This window comes from Dunckerocampus dactyliophorus, chromosome 14 (genome assembly GCF_027744805.1).
Source record: "Dunckerocampus dactyliophorus isolate RoL2022-P2 chromosome 14, RoL_Ddac_1.1, whole genome shotgun sequence".
Classification (NCBI taxonomy): domain Eukaryota; kingdom Metazoa; phylum Chordata; class Actinopteri; order Syngnathiformes; family Syngnathidae; genus Dunckerocampus; species Dunckerocampus dactyliophorus.
In genome coordinates, this window is record NC_072832.1 from 16,091,330 (window position 1) to 16,116,127 (window position 24,798).

At 41.2% G+C, this 24,798-nt stretch overlaps 1 protein-coding gene across 1 annotated transcript; it reads left to right on the top strand.

Moving 5' to 3' along the window:
• Positions 1 to 513: 513 nt before the first annotated feature.
• Positions 514 to 16,187, top strand: emx2 (empty spiracles homeobox 2). Its single transcript, XM_054799399.1, has 3 exons — positions 514 to 1,678; positions 2,239 to 2,423; positions 3,167 to 16,187. Exons 1-3 carry the CDS (start codon positions 1,288 to 1,290, stop codon positions 3,332 to 3,334), a joined length of 744 nt encoding a protein of 247 aa, XP_054655374.1. The 5' UTR covers positions 514 to 1,287; the 3' UTR covers positions 3,335 to 16,187.
• The last annotated feature ends 8,611 nt before the right edge of the window (positions 16,188 to 24,798 follow it).

Here is a 24,798-nt window from a genome sequence, read left to right on the forward strand (position 1 = left end):
TAATATTTAAAAGTGGGGTGCTGGATATCAAACTCCCCACCCAATTACACACACCTTTTGCTACACTTACAATCTTGTTGAATCCATACTTTATTTTAACAATTTATAGTTAGATATATAAGATAAAGGTATTTATTGATTCTTAAAAATGTGACAGACGCTCCTCATTATATTCCTCGCCACCACTAGAAGTCACTAAAACTCCACGAAGAGCAGCAATATCTTCTGCATGCAACGCAACCTAGCAAAAAAAAGGAAGCTTTGTGTCAAGTAACACTAGAAATCTATTACTGACAGGATTTTTGTCATCACTAAATATAGCCAATGAAAATGTTTAACCTGACAAAGCAGAATTTGTGCACATTTAATATAATTTGCATTCATTATAATATAATGCATGCATAGGACATTATTTTGAATGTGTTAAATTCATTTTTTTATTAGTTGTTCTTAGGCCACATGAGCAAAAAAAAAAAAAAAACAACTAAGAAGCTGATGCACTGACATAAATAGAAATTCACAGAGGCTGGACATGTGCAATACACTTAAATAGGCCGATCAAGTACAATTAATTTAAAGACAAAACAAACTCGCTACAAATAAATACAATACAAACTAAGTGTGCACTTTTTTTTGTTGTTTTTCTTAAGATTTATTTCCAGTTGCTTGTCTCTTCGTTCAGTTGAAATACGACTGTGCGTCAATTGATGTTTAAGCAGAAGCACAAATAGGGGATGAATTGAGGCCGCCTGGGTGTAGGCCAACAATGGCAAATATAAAGATGAGAATAAACTAATAACGCTGCGTTGACGTGTCCGAGGAGGCCCTTTCACGTCAGCTCGCCTTTGCGTGTGCGCGTGCACGGCGGGGGCGCTCAGTGGACGAATCCTCTGCCGTGCTGCGTTCAAGTCCGCCTCTCCGCCGCTCAGGCCGCTTTGCCATTGACGCGCGTTAAAGCGCCTTTAAAGCTCCTCTCCACCTCCAGGCGAGCAGCAGAGGCAGTGGCCAATCAGCATGCCATTAGGAGGCTTCAGAGGAAGCTGTTTATGATGGCAGTGCAGCGCTAATTAGCCTCATGAACTAACACATCTGCCCGCACCGAGTCACCGAGGAAAGCGATCACTTCCATGGATTAGTGTGGGAAGCAGACGGACACTTTTTACTTGACGTCCTCCACGCTGCTGCTCTTCTTCTCAACTTATTCGCCGCGCAGCAACTTTTCCTCTTCCTCAACTCTGCTGGAGTATTTCCTTCCCTCTTAAACTGGGGAACCCGGACTATCACACCATGTTCCAGCCGACACCCAAGAGGTGTTTCACGATAGAGTCGTTAGTGGCCAAGGATAATCCGGTGCCGGCGTCCCGATCCGAGGAGCCCATCAGGCCAGCGGCGCTCAGCTATGCAAACTCCGGCCAGATGAACCCCTTCCTCAACGGCTTTCACTCCGGCGGCAGGGGCGTCTACTCTAACCCGGACTTGGTGTTCGCTGAAGCGGTCTCCCATCCGCCCAACTCGGCAGTGCCGGTGCATCCGGTGGCCCCGCCGCACACCCTGGCCGCTCATCCGCTCTCGTCCTCTCACAGCCCGCACCCTCTTTTTGGCAGCCAGCAAAGGGACCCTTCCACCTTCTACCCCTGGTTATTACATAGATATAGATACTTGGGACACAGATTTCAAGGTACGCTTTGGCGATCTTTTGCTTCACTTTTACGCATTAAAAAGAAAACAGGTTTTGTCTCTGCGAGCTTATTTTTTATATTGGTTTGTTTAAACATTTTTAAGGATAATTTGGGTTTTGTCAGCAGCATATTTAAACTGCAATTGCAGACTTTATGCAAATAAAAACAATTTACGCTTAATTTAATGTGAGCCATTTGAAATTTTTTGTTTATTTTTATTTTTTGGCTTTAATTTAGGGTTGCTTTGTGATTATTTCTGTTGAATTCTATAATATTTAATTAGGCTATTGACTATTAAAGTGAACACAAAGCACACTTAATCCAGTCTAATTAAAAATACTGCACTAGTGTAATTAAAAATTGTACAAATAGCGCAGGTATTTTAGTAGTTTTCTGTTTTTACCTATTTTTGCCATCAAATTAATTCCAAATATATTTATATGATATATATTTTCGTTTTTTTAATGTACAATGATTGCTGCAATTTCTCCCCCTTTATCAGTGTCCAGGCCTTTAAAAAACATATTGACATATTTGCATTTTTCTTGTCGGTGTGTAGGTAATGAAACGAGTCCAGAGAGCTTCCTTTTGCACAACGCGCTGGCCAGAAAACCCAAACGAATCCGAACGGCTTTCTCTCCATCACAACTCCTGCGGCTTGAACACGCGTTTGAGAAAAACCATTACGTGGTGGGTGCAGAGAGGAAACAGCTCGCGCACAGCCTTAGCCTCACAGAAACTCAGGTAAGAATGTCATTTATTTTTTTTGTATTATTTGCGTGCATGTGGAAAAATACTACTGCGTATTTGAAATCAATTTTGCTTTTTGTATGCAAGTCCGTTGTAATAAATTGTGCGTACTGCAATAAGTTTGCATTGGATCAAATGCCCCCCCTCATTGTATGGGCCTAACCTCGTTTCAGGAGGGGTTGAATGACTTTGTTTTGAGGGTGCACGCTGAATAAGACTGTTGCCTTTCAAAACGGAGGCTAAATTAAGCAGTTAACCATTTTATGGGCTCAAGCGTACAAAGAAGGTGGCGGCCTCGGTGGGTCGCGCTGCCATATTTGAGCCATTGTTCGAGCCCATCGGCCCTTTTTGGAGGAGCTGAAGGGAGAAATGAAGCATCCCGTCGTTCAATTAGCACACTGAGGGCTTATATTATTAAATGCAGCTCACTTGCCATTGAAGAGAGTGACAAAGCGGGGGCAGACAATTTATCGATTTACATGCTGTTAATTCCCCATTGATCAGCAGCGATGAGTGGCTTTAGAGTGTGTTAAACAGTTTATAATAGTTACTGCGTGCATCATGTTTGAGGTTCACATTTATTTCAAAACAACAGCTGCAGTTTATTTTTTTATTTGGCCACTAAACTGTCAAATAATATTTTTTTTTAAAATCCCTACTAAATACTGCATTATACGCACGGTTTTACGCATCAGTGTTCGCTGGTACTGATCCATTCCCCCCCTCCTGCACTTCAGGTAAAAGTGTGGTTCCAGAACCGGAGGACGAAGTTTAAGAGACAGAAGCTGGAGGAGGAGGGCTCCGAGTCCCAGCAGAAGAAGAAGGGCTCCCATCACATAAACCGCTGGAGGCTGGCCACCAAGCAGGCCAGTCCGGAGGAAATCGATGTGACGTCGGACGATTAAAGACGAGACTTGAAAATGAGGACACGAATACAGGATACCGTGGGAAGACAGGAGGGTCCAAAAACCCCAATGTCACATTTCACATCTCCGATGGGCAGCTGAGGGCGACGGAAGGCCGGCTGGTGGTCCAGATGTCACCCAAAAGAAGCAGGAACATGGTACTGACTGTCCACCTGAATTCTTCTTCTTTTTTTTTTTTTTATATAAATCCAATTCATATTGGACGTTTGCACTTCTGACCCCCCCAATTCAAGATATACCAAAACTGCTTTTTTTTTTAAACACTCGAATTGCATGGTTAGTTGTTTTAATTTAACACAATCACAAGGAAGACACATTCGCGCTTCTTCCTTTCCACACAGTGTGCAGTCTTTTCATTCATAATTCTCGTGTACAAGTGATTGTGAAAACATATGAAGTAGCAGTGCTGCGTTATGGTGTTTTTTTATTTTTATTTTTAAGAAAAAAAAAGCAAAAACTGGTTTTCTAATGAAACAAAATTACAGATTCTAAGGGAAGGTATCAGGACATTCCTTTCACCTCTAAAGCTTTACAGCGTGTGGCTGTGCATGGCCCCACGCAGCCTTCTGTTACCACTCAGATGCCACAAAAGGACTTTAAACGAATTACACAGAGAAAAAAAAAAAAAAAACTTCAAGCACTGAGCGTATTCCATGTACAGAAATACTAAATAATGTTTCTGTTAAGCCCTCTTTTACAGAATGTAAATAATTTTTGTGTATGTGTTAAGTTTGCTACAATTTTAACACAAAGTATACTTCCAAGAAGTATGTAATTGTCAATATTTTGTCAATAAAGTTTTATCAATATGTCGCGCGCTGTAAAAGTACACAGGTCTTTATTTTACAATCATTTGTTGCCGTTGTCATTTCACAGGTGCATCTCAATAAATTAGAACGTTATTAGATTCCAGGAGAGAGCAATTAAAGGCTCACTCGGGGATCGGTTGTTTATAATCTCCCATTTTTTGACACCTAAAAAAGTCATAAAATATAAAAAAAAAACATTCTTGAAGGATTTCACTCTGCGCGTGGTGAATCTACAGAATACAGGAGTGACGTATTTAAATATATTCTCATGAACTGAGACGTTTCTGTACGTTTAAATAATAATAATAATAATAATAATAATAATTTGTGCTCGGTTGAGCGTTTGTTTCTCACATGATTGTGTTCAGCTCCAAAGAGTCTGGACGAGCTTTTGTGAAAGTGCAAATCAGTTTGGGCAATTATCATGCGAGTAATATGAGGGGGGAAGTATTGCCCAGTGGTCCACTTTAATCTCTTAATCCGGATCCAAGGGGGCTTGGTTGGACATAATTTAGCACAATCTGACTAGCCCTCGCGACGCGATAAGGGAAGGTTGCAATGTGCCGCAAAATAGGATCTTTGTTTCAAATCTTGTCTCGTGGCTGCAACCACATCATGACACACTTCTTTTTTTTCTTCTTTTTTTTTAGGAGCATGCACACTTTTTTCTGTGGAAGTTTGTTTATTTTTTTTTCCTTAATCGGCCCCATTTGATTATAACTGCAATAAAAATCTTTAGAGAATACCATTAGCTTTGGAGGGAAAAAAACCCTAAAAGCTTTATTACAAACCCAGCTTTGAAATAGGGGGGATTAGAGGACTGAAAGGGTCCCACAATAGTTAGAAGAAAAGGTTTCATGCTAATGAGGTTAATGCCCTTTGTATCTGCGGACTCCACAACTTCATTACTCCTATCTCGGGCAACACCGAGCGGCTCAGAGCTTCACAATCCACTCCAGCTTCTCCCCTCCCTGCCTATAAAGAAGGATTTGATAGCAGTCCTGTTCAAACTAGATAATTATATCTTTTCAAGTTGGAATTAAGATAAAGAAAGTGCAGTGGAGGCGCTGAGCCTTGATCCGCCGCAAACAAATTTGGCGCAGTCCCCCCCCCCCTCTCGGCCCCCCCGTTTTGCACCCTCTGTGCGCCTGTATGGACACACAGGAGACAGGACAGCGTCTCGTTAGAGCCTGCCACCATTTGATAAATTTAATGCATATGTTTTAACCTACAAATCCCTTCTATTCATTGGCCTTTTATTTCTTCTTTTTTTTTCTTTTTAATGTGCAAAAAAAAAAAATAAAAAAAGGTCAGTGCTTTGGACATTTTAATTGGAGTATAAGTAATGTCGTCTTTAATAGAAACGAATTGAATAAAAAAATGAAATGAACGAAGAAAGACTAAAACATGAGTGTGTTCATTTGGATTTGGTGTAATGTAGCATTTAAAAATAAAGTGGAAAAAGTGCAAATAAATGTTGCAGTAAATGCTTGATAATTAGATTAGATTAAAATTCGCAGGCACAAGCAATTATATTTATTTTCAAAATTGTGCGTGGAGTCCAAACTCGCTTTTGATCCTTCCATCTCCGTCCAACACGATTGTGAGCGTTAAACATTTAGTGCACAATGTGAAATAATTATCCTTCAGTGAAAAGAGTATAGTTGCGCCTATCAAGTGACCCCCACTGACCCAAAACCTCTAATCTGCAATTAGTAGCTCTAATTACGTCCGCTGACATCACTAATGTGCATGGAGGCAGAGGGAGGGGAAGACACGGGACAGGTTCAACGTTGCTGCTCAAAGTCAACAAGGGATTGCGCTGAAACCTTCTTCAAGTGTTGTTTTGTTTTGTTTTTGTCCGCCCCACGCGCGGATGGCGCATCAGCAGGCCGCTGCGTGTGCGTCCACACAACCGCGACACGACCAAAAACTTGATCTGTCCCGTTTCCCAAATTGCCTCTGAAATGGATCCATGAAACGAGAGAATGGACCCCACACAATTCTTCTAGACCTTGACATAAGGTACAGCGATAAATATACAAGACAAACGAGCAATTACAATCAGCCTTCAAACAGCTTGCATCATAATGAATTAAACATCCCGCAGCCTCGGATTCAGTTTCCTCCGCCTTCTTCTTCTTCTTCTTCTTCTTTTTTTTATTAACAATGAGGCAGACTTGATGTGAACCGATGATTTTCCAAACGCAGCACTTTCCAGCTGCGATGAGTGGAGTCAGCACTGCTGCATTCATCTCATTAAATGTTGTTGTTGGATTCACATTCAATTCACATTTGGATGCAAAGTGGAAAATGACTTGACTTCCATTACTTACACACTGGGGGGGGGGGAAACAAACAGGCCACAACAATGAAATATTTACATCTGTGTTTATTTTTCTTCGTTTGCGGGTAAATTAAGAGCAGGGTTTAATAAAAGTTACATTTCAAGGTTTGAAGACATGAATTAGAGAAGTTCAGATGACACACACTCGTGCTCGTGCCCTACCTGCTTCTGTTGCATTCATACTAGGGGGCGGGCGATACTGCACATTTTTGTATCGATCCGATATCAAGTAAATACAGGTGAAAAATTGCCGAGGCGGATGCTTTTCACTCGATGTTATTGAAGCTCATTTGTCCTTTCATTTGTCGATCATCATTATAATAATAGAGACACACGATAAGGCTCTTTTAATAAGAACATTTTCAGCAAACAAAACAAAAAATATGTTTCATCAATTCAACAACATTGAATTGACAGTGTAACAAACTCATACATTTATTACGTTTTATTCAACAAAATAAAGTCATTAATGCCAGAATAAGTAAGCAAAAACTATCGTCTCTCATTTAAATCCTTTCGCTTTTTGACCTCAAACCCCTCCGGCGTCCAAGAGACTTGCTGCTTGGTATATTTTATAAAAATATACCATGAAATAATACGAACAACACAACATAAACATTAAATATGTGTAAAAATACACATAGAAGAAAACTGAAAAACATCAGGATACTGATTGGTATCAATACTACCGATATTCGGATGGATGAGTCATACCCATGATGCACTGCCCTGCACCCCCCCCCCCCCCCCCCCCCAATGTTGTGCACCCTCTGAAGGCGTCTGCCACCTATGAGCTCTTTCAACCACTTTATTTTCTCGAATGTGTGTGTGTGTAATGCGATGCTGTTTCATTTGCATATAAGTGGCATGTTTTCCAGCACCAGCTCTGAAGGGAGCAATTGTGGACCCCCCGCCCCGTCCTGTGAAATTACAAACATTTTATAAGTGGTATCTGCAAGCAGCCCCGTTCCCCTCAGTGCCCTAATGCGTAACACATGGCGGACTATACACCTGATAAAATACCTCAGGGGCCCTGCAGTTTGGAAAATCCTCAATTGGCTCCCTAAATAAAACAAACAATGGCTTCACTAAATATATCACATGTGCCTGCTGAACTATTCTGCGTCTCTTGACCTGCGAGTCCCCTCTCTCATCATCAGCTGATGTGAGCTTCATGTGTGCGGCCGCCAATGCCGAAAAGACACCTGATACCGCTTGTTATGTATGCCATTCCCATTCAAAAGTCAGTATATTCCACCCTTTCGTTGCCATGGCTTGTGTTGTGGTGTGAGACAGGTGCACACCTGCTTTGCACCCGGCACAACCTTGCTGTGTCTCCCCCTCTCGGTAGCAAAGAGGAGGAAAAGTCCCCCCCCCCCCCGCCCCAAAACAAAATCAAATCTCAAGTTTCTCTTGGCTGAGTCCGGAGGCGAACGAGAAAGCGTCTGGAAAGTGAAGCAGCAGAAAATAGCAGGAGTGGACTCGGCGGGGACGCAGGGGGGCTTGTTTGGACTGGGATTGTACTTCCTTGCTCTCTTCAAACATGAGCGAGAAATCAGGTCTGTAGGAAATGATAGGCGTTGATTACCCAATCTGGCATAAATACATGCATGAATAATAATTAAAAAAAAAGTCAAATACGCCTCATTAGTTGCACAAAAACTTGCTGAGCTGAGTTCCGTCATTATCAAAGACTTGCCGTGGCACCCCCCGTTACGAATGACATCAGTAGACACTCTTGTAAGGTGAGTGGTGATGAGGTGGTGAAATAGTTGTTGCAAATTATTTATTACAATGACAAATGTGAGGACAGCCCTGCAAGTGTGTTTTGATTTTAGTGCGGTGGCTAAAGTGTGGCCCGGGGGCCATTTGTTGCCCACGGTTTGGTTTTTGTTGACTCGCAGCACATTGTGGAAATAAAATTAAACAAAAAAACCCCCAGCAAAAATGATAAAAATAGAGCAAAAAGGCTTTGTCTTTAAATGTATATAGCGTTTTTTTTCCCCAAAAAATGAAAGTGGCCCCTACATCCTTTGAGTTTTCAGTATGTGGCTTGCAATGGACAAAGTTTGGACACCCCCGTGTTGGGCTGTCTGCTGAGTAGCACTTGTTCAATGGTGATCATGACATGCTCCGATCGATCGGCCACCGATCAGTATCGGATGATTTCCGTGAAAAAGCACGACATTGGCGTATGCCGATACTTGCCCATCAACTCCATCGATCAGTTCCGCCCCCATTGCGGTATCCAGCCCATAGCAACCGTCTCCCGCCCGCTTTCCATACACAAAGCCAAAAACAAACATGTCTGCTGCGTGGGTGTTGGACTTACCTGTCGATCTAATCTTTGCACCCTCCACAAATGTCTCGCCCGGGTGGCGCGTTAAAACTTTAATTTGTTGCAGCATTTGAGGGGCAGGGTGTGGTGAGTTTTTGAAGCTCGCGATGTGATCATTGGTCGGGTGGCAGGGCAGCTCATGTAGCCATGTATGCGTGGCAGTCGAAGGTCTAGCCCGAAAAGTGGTTGGATTCGTTGGACTGGATGGCCGGCCGTCGTAGGCGGTGGAGGAATCCGGGTGTGCTCTCCTATCAAAATTCTCTTTAAAGAAGGTGTCTGATCCTCTCAAGTTTCACCAGTGATTTGGAAAAAGGAAGTCAAATATGTTTTTTGTCAAAATGTTATGGTTCCACTTTCATACAGTATCATACAGCCCAGGGGTCACCATCGGAGTCCCCCACAACCACATGAGGCGCCTGCAAGCCAGCTTTTCATTTCGATTTTCAGTTAATAATGTGAGAACACAAGAAAGAAATGCATTCTGAAATACAAAATCCGAGTTGTGGATTTTGTTAATGTTCTGGTAAAACAAGCATATTCACTTTGTTTGGGTTGAAAATGGTTGAAAATTGGGTTGAAAATAAATGAGTAGCTCTTGGCCATTGTTGTTTTGTAAAAGTAGCACTGACCCGTGATATAGCCAATAGTAAATAAATGTTCTTTTACTTAATCTATGTGATCGGTATCGGTATCGTCCGATTGCACTCATGGATGATCGGTATATCATCCCTAATTTTTACCCTTGCATGATATTTAAGTGGTGGTCCTCGGTTCATGGCGTTCTGTGTTACGACGTTTCATAGAGACGTGAACCCATAAATGAATGAAAAGCATCATTTTGGTCCCTAAACACGAGAGTCGCTCGAGAACAACAGTTAAGAATACGTGTCAGGGTGGAAGAATACCGTGTGCACCTGCTCAGCCACGCCGAGGAAGAATAACATCGCTTAATAGTTCACTTTTACGCGTGATTATGTCTCCCAAGCGGCAGCGCGACAAAGAAAGGAAAAGCTTTCACCATGGAAGTGAAAATGAACATCATGAAAAGCTCACAGAGAGGAGACATGCTCACCAATATTGGCAACTCTTTTGGTTCTGACCATCATTAAGGATAAAGATTATTGAATGCTAATAAATGCTAGGAGGGTCATGGATTCTGTGCACTGTTCTCTAGGAGGAGCGGGGGAGAGAGCAGTCGGCGAACCCTGCATCTTCCACCGCTGAGAGAGGCTGGTCACCTCCTCGGTTATTTGCTTGAGACTCCTGACTGTCACACAGTGTTGTCCAGCGTTGGCTCAATGGGTTGCCGTTTGACTGATGATCACATCGTGAAACCCCCCCCCCATACTCTGTCAAGTGTTTGTTCTTCAAATGCCGTATTAAATGAAAGCTTTCTAATGTGATACCCCGGAGAGATATTTTTCATGGCATGTTTTGCAGGGTGCAAAATTGATATCACTTTCACACACGGCGACGACAGGCATGATTGTTTTGGGTTTGGCACGCCTGCACAGAGTGGAAGAACGTGGGCAGGGTACGCTCGCTACAGGCTGCAAGCTGCAATAGCACCAGCCAGAGGGCATCGGCTCGAAAGATCGGCGTTGAAATGCATTTATCGGTATATGCCGATCACGTGCTTTTTCCCGAAAATCGTCCGATACTGATCGTTGGTCTATCGATCGGAGCGTCCCTAATGAAAACATCAACATGTAACAATTGTGGGCTTTCTAACACATGCATGCTTTACTTGTATTGTCACGTATTTATAAGTGATTGCCAACTTATGGTCAATGAGATGTGATTTTTGCGGAACTAAAACTAATTCCAAAAATTCTAAATCCAAAAAGTAATTTTTGGAATACAACATTCTGAACCGTGATCATAAAAAATGCCAGATTTTTAAAACTGACCGCTTGCGAGAACCACATTTGCCAAATTGTCTGCAGCCCAATAAAGACATAAGCATCGACTTGCAACTTCTCCAAGCTCTCATTAGCGCTTTTTCATGTTACAGCAGAGCTATTTGTGATATGTATGTGAAACCGGGCCAACTTCTTGAGCCGTACTGTCATAATACCACCCCATCCCAAACACAACAAACCTTTAAAGTTAGTTTTAACATGACTAACATTCCCAAATAATATTTTCCATGAGGTTTTCTGTGTGCCTCATCACCGTGTGCTTATGTATTTGTGGCTAGGAAGTGTGTGTGTGTGCCTCTTTAAGTGGAAAAACACTTTTGGGCATCTATGACAAAATAGTCCGTGGGTTTGTTTCTGAAGAGTTGAAATGTTAAATGTGAAGGCTGTATGATGAGCAAAAACACCGAAGTGAAGCGCTCCACTGGCTCCATGGGCCTGAGGACTAAATACTGTCGCTTTAACTGTTTGACACAAAACTTGCACGTTACACTGCGAGTAACATGAATAAAAGCTGTGAAAATAAAGATTTTCAGTTTGAATTTGTAGCTCCAGATCAAGTAACACAAAATAGTGTGGCCATGTGCTCCAAACGTGTAAAAGTGATCTCTAATATGCAGTCCTGTAAAGCAGTGGTTGTCGACATTTATTGATCTAAGGCAGTGGTCCCCAACCCCCGGGCCGTGGCCCCCATGGGTCATTTGGTACTGGGCCACACAGAAAGAAAAAATAATTTCCATTATTTCATTTTTTTTAATGCTTTATTTTGAAAAGTGGCCGGATTCTCTCCGTTACATCTGTCTCACTTGACGCATGTCCATTGTGCGTGTGCTAACTTTATCTCATGCCGCACAGATAGACTACTACTGTATTTTTACCATTTTTCTTTCACCTCATATTTGGTGTCAAATGCTGATACTATGTGGGAATGCATAAAGGTAAGTTTTGATGACTTATTGAGTGCTAATGTGCACATTTGTCTCAAGTTAATTCATGCTAGCACACTGCCTTTTACCACACACGTCAAACAGTGATGTAATAATCTCTCTGGAAAAACTTGGCTGGAACTTGAACTGGTGGATGGTGGGTCGCCATTCATTTTGTGCTTTTAATTTGATGTTATTCATGTCTTAGTTTTACACAATACATCATAAATTAGATAAATTAGATCGCTATAATGTACAGAATGTCCGCGGGACATTTGTGGCAACACAAGCCGGTCCGTGGGTCAAAAAAGGTTGGGGACCACTGCTCTAAGGTACTTTAGACAAATCTCATGGCACACTACCAAACAAAAATGTATGACCTCCTGCCATCTTGTGGAAGAACATTCAATTTGTTTGTCTGTGGCATAGATAGCTGAACAAAGATGCATTATTTGCAGAAAACAAATCATAATTTTCGGACCAATTAAGTGAAATTGGATAATTTCTCTAGTGTGCTGCAGCACGGTGGTTGGGAATGCTCGTTGTTTATCACAGGCATCCATTTAGATATGACGAGTCTTTAGAGAAAGAACATGCCTTCACTTGAGAGCGTCAATGATTGGTAGTCGTAATTCACGCTGTGACATCTCTGATTGGCTAATGATCACCTTAGCGCCTCCGACGAACCCAAATGATACCTGCTAATCATTCACTCTCATTCACTCATAATGTTCCTCCTCTGCGCCGTGGAGCTTAGCCATTGAAGGAGAGCGATGCTAACGTTGTCTAATCATCTCAAGTGGATGTCTGCCGAAGAATGACGAGCAGAATGTCTTGCGGCAGATTTATAGAGGCTGGAAGAGTTACTGACTGCAGCCGCATAAAGATTTGGAATTTGAAGCAGTTGTTGTTATGATAACTAACTATGTGCGTACGGTGCTGCTGCTGTGGCTGTCTTGCACACTGGAAGGGCCGTTGCAAGCGAGGGAGAGACAGTCTTATTAGGAGGATGAAGTCTCAATAATGACACCACTACACTGCTTAGTTCTCACTGTTCATTTATCCTTGATGGTGGTCACACCGACTGAGGACAGCCAGCATTGATTTCTCCACGGAGCATTTTGCAACGTCGAATTTTGCAACGTCGAATTTTGCTTGACTTTTCACTTTCACTTTCTGCCACCAGAAGAGTCTGCCTCACGCTCGGGAGACACATGTGACAAACAAAAGTGACATAGTGATTATGTATTCTTCCGCCCCCGCACAGGTAACTGGTAACTGTTTCTCTTTTTGTACAGTATGAATTATGTACGGGAGCGCGTTCCGTTAGCTATTACGCAGTCTAATAGCTATACTAGGATACCTGAACATAATGTCACGTTAGTGTCCTCCCTCCTGTATGCTCACCAACAAAACCTTTCCACCAAGCAGCAGAAGAACCACTTTTATGTGTCATGCTCGCGCTTCCATGTGACAAAACAAAAATATGCTCCACTTCTTTGCTGCTACGATACCACACGATCGACGGCCTCTCTCACACTGCCTTTTTAAAACTAGTGATGTTCTTTTTCACTGGTGGCTGTTCTGTGTGAAAAACACAGTTTTTGAGAATGGGAGGGAAGTAGACCCATGAATTTGTCAGCTTCGGATGTAGTATTAGTGGCGTAAGAGAAGCAGGATGGCGGCTGTGAAAAAGGGAATAGCGTGAAGCCGGAACGGGTCTGCGAAGTTTCACACCCGAGACTCACTTCTTCTGTCCTATTGTGCTGAAAGCGATTGTCGCTGTGGGACATGTACTGTATATGTTACACCACATGCTGGCGTAGACGTCACCAAACATGTTATTAATTCACGAAGGAGACTTGCTCTGTGAACTTGTACAGTGTGAGACACAGGCGATTAGCCTAAAACGTGATACATCTTTCAAGAGAAAGCTTTATGTTATTATTAGTTATTAATATCAACATTTCAGATATTTTTTCTTTACATTATACCTCCTTTTTTTTGTCAAATTTTTTGCTGTTTTTTTGTTGATTTTACTTCTACAATGTGCCGTGGGCCGATAACAAACGAGCCACGGGCCCGGGTCGCACTTTGGACACCCCCTGCTTGTGTAGCTCTGTGAGTATCCACATCTTTTGTTGACTATAGTTAGTTTCCCGACACAAGCGAACAATGGTAATTAAAGAGAGAAGGGGGTTGTCATTGCAGCTGGAAGTAATCGACGCGTGACCACAGTCAGTAGATACAGACAAACAGACAAAAATACAGAGAAAAAATAATGTCATAATGTCACTAGATCGTTAATGCTTGCTGTGTACAAAAAATGCTTACACGTTAGCAGGTCTGTCAGTGTGAGCACAGGCCAGCACCATTCATACCATGCTGGTGCGAGTACGGTCTTCATTTTGGTTAAAGTTCTTGGTGGCAGGGTTGCTGTGGTGCAAAGGTGCATTTAGAAATTGGACTTTTTTGCCATCTTTTTGGTCTTTGAATAAAAATGTTGACAATCAAATCTGATTTGTTAGATTTTTCCCATAGTGGAGTGGTCTTTTTAGTTTATTTTTAAATGCACAGTCACTGGGAATTCCTCCAAATGAACTGATTTGTCATTTGGGATGTTTTCCACCTCAAAGAAAAAGGTGAAAACACTCAGATCAACAAATAAGGTGTGCAGCAACACTACCTTTATTAATATACTGTAGTGACACAGAAAACAAGATGAATAAAACGGTCACTTTGGCCAAGAGGGCATATCACACATCAGAAAAATGCACATGAAATAGGAACAAAATGGCTTGAAAAAAACAGCAAGTCGCCCCAACGCTCAGTTAGCAGCCTCATTTCTTGGATTAAAATCCACAGTCAGGGAATAAACTGAAGTTGGCATAACAGCCTTACCCATTTTAAATGAGACGCCATGTTGGTTGCTGTCATGTGATTTGTATGAAGCTTGCAGATATTGACCAAGGGAGACAAAATGGGTGGCCGCTGGCCGCGTTGGACAGGTGACTGCTATACACAGGGTCTATAACATGTAAATTTGCTGCTATAGGTGGCTGCTATAGGCAGGTGGCCGTTCTTTAAAGGTGGCCGCTAAGACAGGTTTGACTGTACCTCCATGATTTTTTTAGTAGCCATTATGAGCCAATAAATTCGTACATGTTGACGGCTGTCCTATAGCGCTCACCTCCGCTCCTTTTAGGCAGTATAGGTTTTTTATTTAAAGTTAAACACACACATCATTTTCAATTCTTGATTAAATTAGGACGATTTTCAAAACAGGCTATGTATAACAAAAACAAAGACATTCTATGTAAAAATGTATGCTCAGCAGCAGCCGCAGGCACCCCCGTGTAGTCAGAGTGGTACAGTCTTGATCACTTGACATTTTTATATCATTCACTGTGAGGTTAATCGTCAAATCAACCTCCTCTGAATCGAATTGTCAAATTGTAAATTCAAGACAGATCAAAATTGATCCTTCCAAAGCGTACAATGGCAAACTGAGGAGAGAACTGGAAGCCTGTTGAATGTGTTTGTGAAGAAAATATGGCGAGGAGCGTTGATGCTTGAGCTTATTGAGCATTTGGAGTTGAGTACATGGCAAATCAGAATGCTTGACACAAAAGCACCAGCAGGCCATGTCATTCTCTTTGCCTCCATATTGCTGTCCTTCTATGGGGGCTCCAGAGGCTAGTTAAAAGGTGTCTGATTCTCACCATGAATCTAATTAGATCTCTGACTGGGGTCTTAACGAGAAAAAAAAAACGATTTAAGCATAGAGGGATAAAGGTGCCCAGGCGCTGTCTTCACACCTCCAGTGCACCTTGGCCTGAGTCGTCCCCTGCTCCCTCCTTTGCTGGAGAAAAACAAAGTCCTGCAGGCTAATGAAGTTCGTAATTAAGGAGATTTTGTCAGGGTGAATGAGTAATTAGGACAAGGTTTCTCAGGGGTGTTAGTGGTGGCCAGGCTCAGTGGAGCGCAGACTGTATACGTGCGGCCACAGTCATCATCTTCTCTTCCTTCACATCCACAACATCTTTAATGTATCAGCTGGAAATGTGCTGATGTGCGGAGTTGCGATATCATTTAAGATCAGTCACCACGCTAGCAGATGTGTCTCTCTCCCGACCATGTTTATAGAAATGTATGCAATATGCTGCTGCGTTGGTTACCACGCTACGGATCTCTGATGTGTTGTGAAATCAGATATAATTGGAGGAAAATGGCTGAGGGACATGGCTGCGCTCTGTTCACGGCGAAGACATGTCCGTCCTAATTATCACATTTACTTCAGATTGGTTGACTATGCAGCTGATAAAGAAAGTTCACCTGGCCTCAATTAACTATATTTATCTGAGATTATCCCTCCATGAGATTTCTGCTCTTGCAAAAAGATTAGCGTCAGTAAGAGTCGCATATGCGGGATGAATACGTTTTCACACAAAGTGACATCTCCAAAGCAGGAGAAATAAAATCAATGAAAGAATAATAAGAAGTTGCTATTTATTCTGCTGGTTCTCCGGCAACGAGATTTAAAGATATATATATATATATATATATATATATTACATGATAATATATTATCGTCACTTAGCATCTTCGGTGAGGTTCATTTTCGACAATAAAGGAACACTAATAATAATCAATGAATGACTTAAATTACTAGTCAGTGATGTGAATACAAACCAGAAGCAAAATATAGTAATTCATATTTCTCAACGTCACGGCTTTTCAAAAATATATGAATTCATAAATCATGCTGTTTCATGGTTGCCAAAAAATATGCATATTTAAGCAAATTTTGCATATTTTTTTCCCTAAATTAAGCATTTTCAAGCATAAAAATGGCCAAATGAACTAAAATACAAATATAAGACATTCATATAAGGCATTCAGAAGACTCATTCAGAGGTGCTGTGATGATATGTAGTACTCTACACTGGTCACTAGGTGTCAGTAATGTGACTGTAATGTTCGGTGAGACACACAAGCACCAGACTTGATCGCTGGGACGTCAGGCTTTTATTGCAGGTTTGAATTATTATATAATAATTCCTAACACGAGCTACTGTTGCGGCCGTAAGCCACGCCTAGATAAATCTCAACTCTTGACCACCAACGTCACTTCCTGTCCGCCCCCTACTTAGTTTCCCTACAACCGGAAAACATTTACAGTAACACACACATTTTATTTATGTCTTAAAAGGCTTATTTTCGATTTTTAAGTCTACTATATTGGATAATATGACTGTAAAGGTGACTATAGGGGTGTTATTTCATGTGTAGAGGGCTCTAATGTTAAAAAATGCATTTAGAAGGTTTTCTATGCTCGAACTATGAAAATATTTCGTTTAAAAATTTTAAAGGAATCCTACTTGGCGGAAATTCACTTTAATGGTTGGGTCCGGAACAAATTAACCACGATAATTAATTAATTAATAATTACTGGAAGTGCATTTGTTGGCAAAGCGAAAAAAGCTGCGTAACTCAAACTGTGCGTGACAAAAAACCTTTTATGTAGTCGATTCCCTCACATTCATGACTGAGCATTCACAGCCCCGCAGCTTTGCACATTTTTGGTAGTAAATAGACTGTTTTTCCACAGAAAACACATCTCATTCACCATAAATTGGTAAAAAAAAAAACTCAAAGCAACGCAAATTTACAGCATGCGTATAACAGGAGCACTTTCGGAAGTGATGTTACTTTGCTAAGAGGATGCTTGTAGCAGATACAGTAGAGAGCTGGACTTAGACGTGGACACTTTTAATCCCACGTTAACCTCTACGCTCTTTAAGATCAATGACACTGTTTAGACTGGGAAGTGTCCCGCTGCGAGGCACAACACCTGGGCTGTGAACTTATGACCTCACTTCTGAGTATCCTCACCGAAGAAGCCCCCTCCCTTCCTCTCCCCTAAACTCCCTGCCTCCTGGTCAGCTGGAGGATCAGCGTGGACAGACAAGCCCGACACTCTTCATTTCCTGTTTTGCCTGCAACCAGCCCTTCCCACATAGACAAAAAAATGCTTCCTGTGTTTCAGGTAATCGTCATAGCTAAGGTATGACCTTTAAAATGACACTTTATGTCTTCGCTGTAGGAGACGTGCTTGGTCTTTTCAGATATGTCTTCAAAGTAAACAAATTTGGAGGCTCTATTATTATTCTAATCTAAAACTGGTTTTGCAATGTCATAATTACCCTTTTTTTTAAGACTTTCATCCAAACACATACGTCCAAGACAGAAGTGTAGCCTCATTAAAGGTTAGGTCGTACAGGTGTTTGTCAGCTCCAGGCAGACATACAAGGAAGAGGCCTTTTCATGTCAGCTATTTCCTGACACATTAGTCTTAACCAATTGCTCCAAGTGGAAGCTTTGCCCATCCCATCCCTCATCGTCCAACATGACCCCCCCAAACCCCCCAACCCCATTCCACCATCCCCCAGCCCCATGCCGCAGGCAAGGCTGGGGATAGCAGGGCTGAAAAACCACTTTAGGAATCCAAAATATTAGTTGTAAATCAGCCCCCAGTGGCCTGTGAATAGCAATTATCTTTTTCGCACTAATAAATCCTCAGAGTACCAACATATGATGGTTTCTCTCGACACTGTAGCGCGAAAAACAGCAACAAGGAGGGGTGTGGCAAATACTGTACTGTGGATTACACTCATCTACAGTTATAAGACAAAAACATGCTTTCTGTGTTTGCTGCGCAGAGTTTGTCATATGCAGCGTGCACCGAAGGGAAACGACGCATGATCACAGGACTTGTGGAATTCAGATGATATCAAAAAGCAAGGTCTTATCAGCGCCGTATCCATTGCTGCTAAACATGATTCACTTCAGTGCCCAGTGACAGGTGGAAGCTCAAAGATTTCTAGAAAATGTCACAGGGGGAGGAGGAGGTGGGGCAGCTTTGTGAATGAAAAGCCAAGTTGTATTTATCAGATAGCAGGTCAACAGTCACAATGTTAAGTGCTTTCACTCACATGACAACAGCTTGGAAATGTTTCTTCTTTGTGTTTTTGAAAGTTTGAAAAGCAGAACAGTCCTGCGTTCACACGGAAAAGACTTCACTATAATATGCATGCCAAGCCACGACCTGGCAAACCCTGTACTGAAACACGGTGCACATGCACCCACTGCTTGAAACCATCATTACAGTTGAGTTTTAGTTTATTATTATTATTATAATATGATATAATTATCATTATCTATTGATTTATGTAGTTTTAAATTGAGTTTAGTTCATGAGAGTTAGAGTTCTTTGGCATACAGTATGCAGTTTTTGTCATTAATCTGATCCAAAAGGTCTGAAGAAAAACAATTAAATCCAATTAAAAATATGAATAAAAACACATTTTTGATAGCGATTACACATTACGCATTTACAGCAACAAACACAAGCACGGGTCTTTATGTCTGAGATGGCTTATTTTCTGTCTTTTCTGTCTACCATATTGGGTAACGTAGTAGTGGTAGTGTAATATAGTAGTAGTCATAAGTCTAAAGGTGACTATAGGGGTGTTACATCATGTCTAGAGGGCTCTAATAATGTTGAAGATCGTACTTAGAAGTTCGGAAACAGGCTTTCTATGCTCTAACTACAAAAACAATTCCATTTATAAATAAGGAATCCTATTTTGCGGATCTTGGCTCATCACAGTCGTTTCTGGAACCAATTAACTGCAATAAATGAGGAATTACTGTACAATCAAGAAAAGCAGAGGCCTGACGTGAGAAACACTTGAACTCAAGAAATAACTCGCAGCAAAACACGAAGGTGATGTCCGTGTTGACCCCGTTGCCACATTGTGTCTTTGCCTGACGTAAAAGTAACCATAAAATGTTCACTTACCTCTTTCATTTGTCACTCAAATGCATTTTGCATTGTTTCCTGCATGTGCTCTTTCTGCACACAAAGAATGATGCAGTTTTCAAGTTAAAGGCGATCGATCTAGCAACTTTTGCTCAAGTCTGCCAGTGGATCTTGACATTGTGGAGCAGTGTCAAAAAATCCACTCTCAAAGGTTCCAAAGGTTGGACTACTGCGTGATGAAGAGGAGTACAGCACAAGCTCAAGGGCTAACTTGCCTTGAGACGAAAGTGACTCTGAGAGTGACAACAAAGCAGAGAGAGACTGACTAAATGTGTGACGAAGGAATTATGAGACTATTCAAAGACACCGAAGAAGACACAGGAGGAAGATGATGGCGATGAATGACTTTTCTGGTAGGATGCTGTTTATCAAGCCATGTCACATGCACTGTTTGGAAAAAGGCATTTATTTAATTAGAAGTTAAAAACATCTTTGTGTGTAACATCTATCAGTGCACTAAATAGCTCATGTTACATTTGCGGCTTATAGACAGGTGCGGCCTATATATGTACAAATTGTTTTTTCTCTTTAAATTTAGTGAGTAGGGTTTATATTCAATACTCAATAGTCCGGAAATTACATAACGAAGGAATTTTCAGTAGAATGCTTGATGACTAAAGTATTCGATAGCTGCAGCCCTATTCCACTGTATTATGTCTTGAGAGGTCTGGCGCCCCTGGTAACCTGGCTAACTTTCCATTTCCATTTTCCAAAACTTTGAGACCCATGTTCAAAGGTTTGCATTTCCACTTAAGTAAATGAACAGCCGAAACTCCATTCATGAAAAACAGTGAAATACAGCGAACACCAAACTTGCTTTTGGCTTTCTCGTGAGAGTACATTGTGTACTGTTTCCACCCCCCCCCCCCCCCCCCCCCCCCCCGAGATTGCTTAGGCTGCTGCATAACGGTCACCATGCACCTTAGAGAAAAAACACAGCAATCAGCAGCCATTTTTTCCTCCATAAGGTGACTCAACCCTGATTCCGTGTAAAATGTTAACCTCATTAAGCCCGTTCGCAAGTGAGATACATAATTATCCCTGAGAGGATAGCCAGAGTTAATACAAATTAGAAAGCTAATTAAGCTGTCGAGACTGCCCATTGCATCTCCCAGAGCAATGGACCCGCGCAACCATTACGGTGAATTAGAGCTCTTGTTTACCACCACAACACGTGCCTTTTACCAGCAGTGAAGCTAATAGTGAAGCCCCACAAGTGAGCCACACGTCACCTAAGTTTAATTGAGCATACCTCACACAGGTGTTTGAGTTATAACCGCTAAAGACACTCCAGATAATGTGAATTCCTTCCCTTAGCAGTGTCAGTGACTTCCGAATGCCCAACCTACAGGTCCTTTTCTTAGCCTTTGGCCGCTCATAAAACCTCAATCTGAATGACAATTCAATGCATCTGCTCGCCTGTGCAACAAGGCAGGTAAGTGGCTCAAAGGCTTTAAAGAGGCCTTAAATGCGTCCTCGAGCTGGGGGAACCTCTTTTCTCTCCGCTAGCAACAAGCCAAACAGGAACAATAAATCTGGCGGATTTCTACATTCCTCTTTAGATCATAGGATACCTGAGCGGCAAGAGGGGAGCGCTCCAACAACTACTCCAGCCTGTGTGCAACAAGCATGCATGAGTCTCTCTGCAGCGTCACGTTTAGACCAGCAATGTCCTTTTGAAGGGGGGCGGGGGGTGATATGTCAAGAGAAAAAAAGATAAGTGCACACAGCTGGAAACATTTTACAATGTAATTCCCCTTTGTCAAAAGAAGAGTGCACTGGATGGAAATGCTGTTGCGTTTGAGTGCTCTATAGAAATTGTAGGTAAATTGCAGCAAAGGCTTTAAAGATACAAGCATACAGGCTACAGGCTTGAAAAAGTTTTTGGCCTCATACAGAGGCTTTCTTTTTCTTCATGTACGGAGGAGAGGAGCATGCTGTTGGTTGTGTGCCAGCTCTGCCTCCTGCGGTTTCACGCATAACAACCTTGCATGTGCACAGCTCTAAGTAAAGCACTGATTTAAGAGGGTACTTCTTCTTTCCACAGCTTTAGCAAAACAAGCCCTTATGTTTGGATAGACCTGGTAAGCAGCTCACTGACCTGAGCAATGGGTCAGATTAAGTTAGAATCCCCCCCCCCCACCATCCCTCCTCCACTCCTCATCATTCGCTCCCCTCAATCCCCTGTGCAGAATGAGGAAAGGGAAAGTAAAGTGCTCTTCAGGGCAGGCAGGTCTGACAGCGAGGTCAGAGGAGTCACTCAGCAAAACAGGAAACTGACAAGAGAGACAAATGATAGGTCTCACCCAACCACGGCTTTTAACAGCTAAAGTTGTTCAAACATCTTTGCTGCAAGAGCTATACTTACTCCTTTAAATGGACTTGTTTGTGTTTTTGCAGAATTAGGTGTAAACTACTTTTTTTCGGCTTCAATTTCACCATTTGACTCAAAATCCAAATTCTACCAGCTATGTTAGGCCAACCGTTAAAATGTGTGTAAAAGCCACGGTGCCATCTTTTTTTCAGGCTTGCCTGAAATCTGAACGGGGCTCCTCCGCATGTTACAGTCTTCAATGCAGTAATTGACCTGGAAGTTAATAAAGTTGGTACGGCCATTGCTGAAGCTACGTCTCAAAGTTGTCATTTTTGGATGTGAATATTTAAAAGCAATACGGTAATCCCTCTTTTATCGCGGTTAATTGGCTCCCAACCTGACCTTGATAATTGAATTTCCACCAAGTAAGATTCCTTCTTTATAAATGGAATATTTTTGTAGTTAGAGCACAGAAAACCCGTTTACGACCTACTAAATAGGTCTTTTAACATTATTAGCGCTCTAAACATAAAATCATAATAATAATCTATACTCAACCCCAGAACAGTGTGATTTATTATGGTCATGGTAATGGTTTCATTTTATTTGAACATGCATACAAGTTACACGAATACATCTTATAGTACAATTCGCATGTCCAAAAGGAGTAGGAAGAAGCAAAGCTTATTTAATCCAACCCCCCATCCGTTTCACAACAGTCGCGATACATTTATTCACTTCCTGTATTCCAAATGTGGTCTTTACCAGTTGATACATGGGAAAATGGTTAAGGTAATGCAACAATGTGGTAATATAATTGTTTTTCCACAACTATAATACATAATAATCATATATAATAACCAGTATACTAATAAATAAATAATAATCTGTATAAATAGACTTAACAGAACATAGTTGTAATAGTAGGTGAGTACTGACAGTGAAGTCCCAAGAATGAAGAGTAATGAGAGTAGTTATAAGACGTACTGTAGCATTTTGGACACCGTGGTTCAAGACTCTTCTTCCTCGTATTTTGCAAACATCAACTGCTTGTATTGTTTCTTGAAATCGCTCATCTTGGTGCTTTGTTTGAGTTTCCTTACCTAATCCGTTCAATAATTTGATTCCACATACGGAAATGCTGTGGGGTTTTAGCGTTGTTCTCGCATATAAGTGTTTGAAGTTTAGTTTTTCCCTGAGATCATATTTCTGCTCTCTTGTTGAAAAGTATTGTGTGACATTTTTGGGTAGCATTTTATTGTTAGCTTTGTGCATTATTTTTGCAGTTTGAAAATTTACTAGATCAACAAATTTGTATATTTCTGATTTTATAAATAGCGGATCTGTATTTGTACGTGGCGTTAGGGATTATCCTCACTGATCTTTTTTACAGTACACTTAGCGAGTGAAGTATTTTTTATGGTTATTACTCCACATCTCCACATAGCAGGTTAGATATGGTAATACCACAGATCAATAGAGAATATGGAGTGATTTTTGGTCAAGGACAAATTTTGCTCTATTCAATATTGAGATATTTCTCGCCATCTTATGTTGTATATTTTTAATGTGACATTTCCAGCTCATATTTTCATCTATCATGATCCCCAGAAATGTATTTTCGTTCACACTTCTCAATGTCCGCACCCTTAGTTTATATTTGTGTGTACGTATCCTTTCTGATATAACCAAATAGCTTTAGTTTAGTTTTACTTAGGTTCAATCTATTTTGATCAATCCGTCTTTTTAGTATAGTCATTTCCTCTAACTTTTTAAATTAGCTGTTGTGTGCTTTCCCCAGAACAAAAAGCAGTAGTATCATCTGCAAATAATACTAGCTTTAGGTCTTTCATCACTTTACATTTATCATTAATATATAAGTGGAACAGTTTTGGTCCCAGTATTGACACCTGGGGTACTCCATACGTAATATTTAAGCTTGCAGATGTGTATTCACCTACCTTCACATATTGCTTCCTGTTTGCTCGGTAGCTTTTGACCCAATTCAAAACTTACCCCCTGATAATATTGCAGCTGCACACTTTCTGTGGTCTATAGCGTAGGTAATATCCTGTCTCCCTATTCATTGATAAATTTGACAAAACTGTGATAGAGTGAAGCCGTGAAATTTTAAGTGCGAAGTGGTGAGAGATTACTGTAATTGGATTTACATTATTTATTATGGGGAAAAATCGATTAATTTAGAGTAGGTTTTGGTTAGAGCTGGACTTTCTGGAACGGATTAATGACGCTAACCAAGGTTCCACTGTACAGTGAAACCTCGGTTTTTGTTGATATCCACCAACAACAACTTCTCAACATCTTCGATCGTTTGTAATCTCTGTTTTGTTAACACCTTTCCTTACCTGTTTCGCAACATTAGCTTTCTCAATTTCGTCTTTCTTCGTCAGGATGGAACTTAGCATTGACGCAGACTTCCTTTACATCCTGGCCACGCGTATGCCACTTCCGTACTTTTTCTTGAATTCACGAGTGTTTCTCGCCTGCTTTATCCAATTGCTGTCACTCACATCTTTCTTTGGCCCCATGTGTGATTATTTAGCAGTTGCACTCAATGAGTCGCCAATGCGTGGGATGCTTTGTTTGGGCGCTCGATTGAGCAAAATGATACGAGGGACAAACGGAGAAGTTTGTTATGGACGTTGTTTTGGCGACACAACACCTGAGACAGTGTACGAAAATTGGAAGGGAAATTCTTGTAAAAGTAGGGCCTACGAAAACCGACGTTTCTCTGTATAAGGGCAATATCGTGTAACTGGGATTTTATTTTTCTCTCAAAAACTGTTAACTATTTTTTCTTTTTTCTCCAAGCAACCATTTTTCATATTCTAATGCATTTTTAAATTTAATTTATTTAATTAAATTTATTTAAGTTTTAAAATAT

Excerpts from the sequence above, each read along its gene's own strand:
- emx2 (XM_054799399.1), top strand. The coding sequence starts at position 1,288 with ATGTTCCAGCCGACACCCAAGAGGTGTTTCACGATAGAGTCGTTAGTG. Across the intron at positions 1,679-2,238 it reads CTTGGGACACAGATTTCAAG|GTAATGAAACGAGTCCAGAG; the intron begins GTACGCTTTGGC and ends GTCGGTGTGTAG. Across the intron at positions 2,424-3,166 it reads TTAGCCTCACAGAAACTCAG|GTAAAAGTGTGGTTCCAGAA; the intron begins GTAAGAATGTCA and ends CCTGCACTTCAG.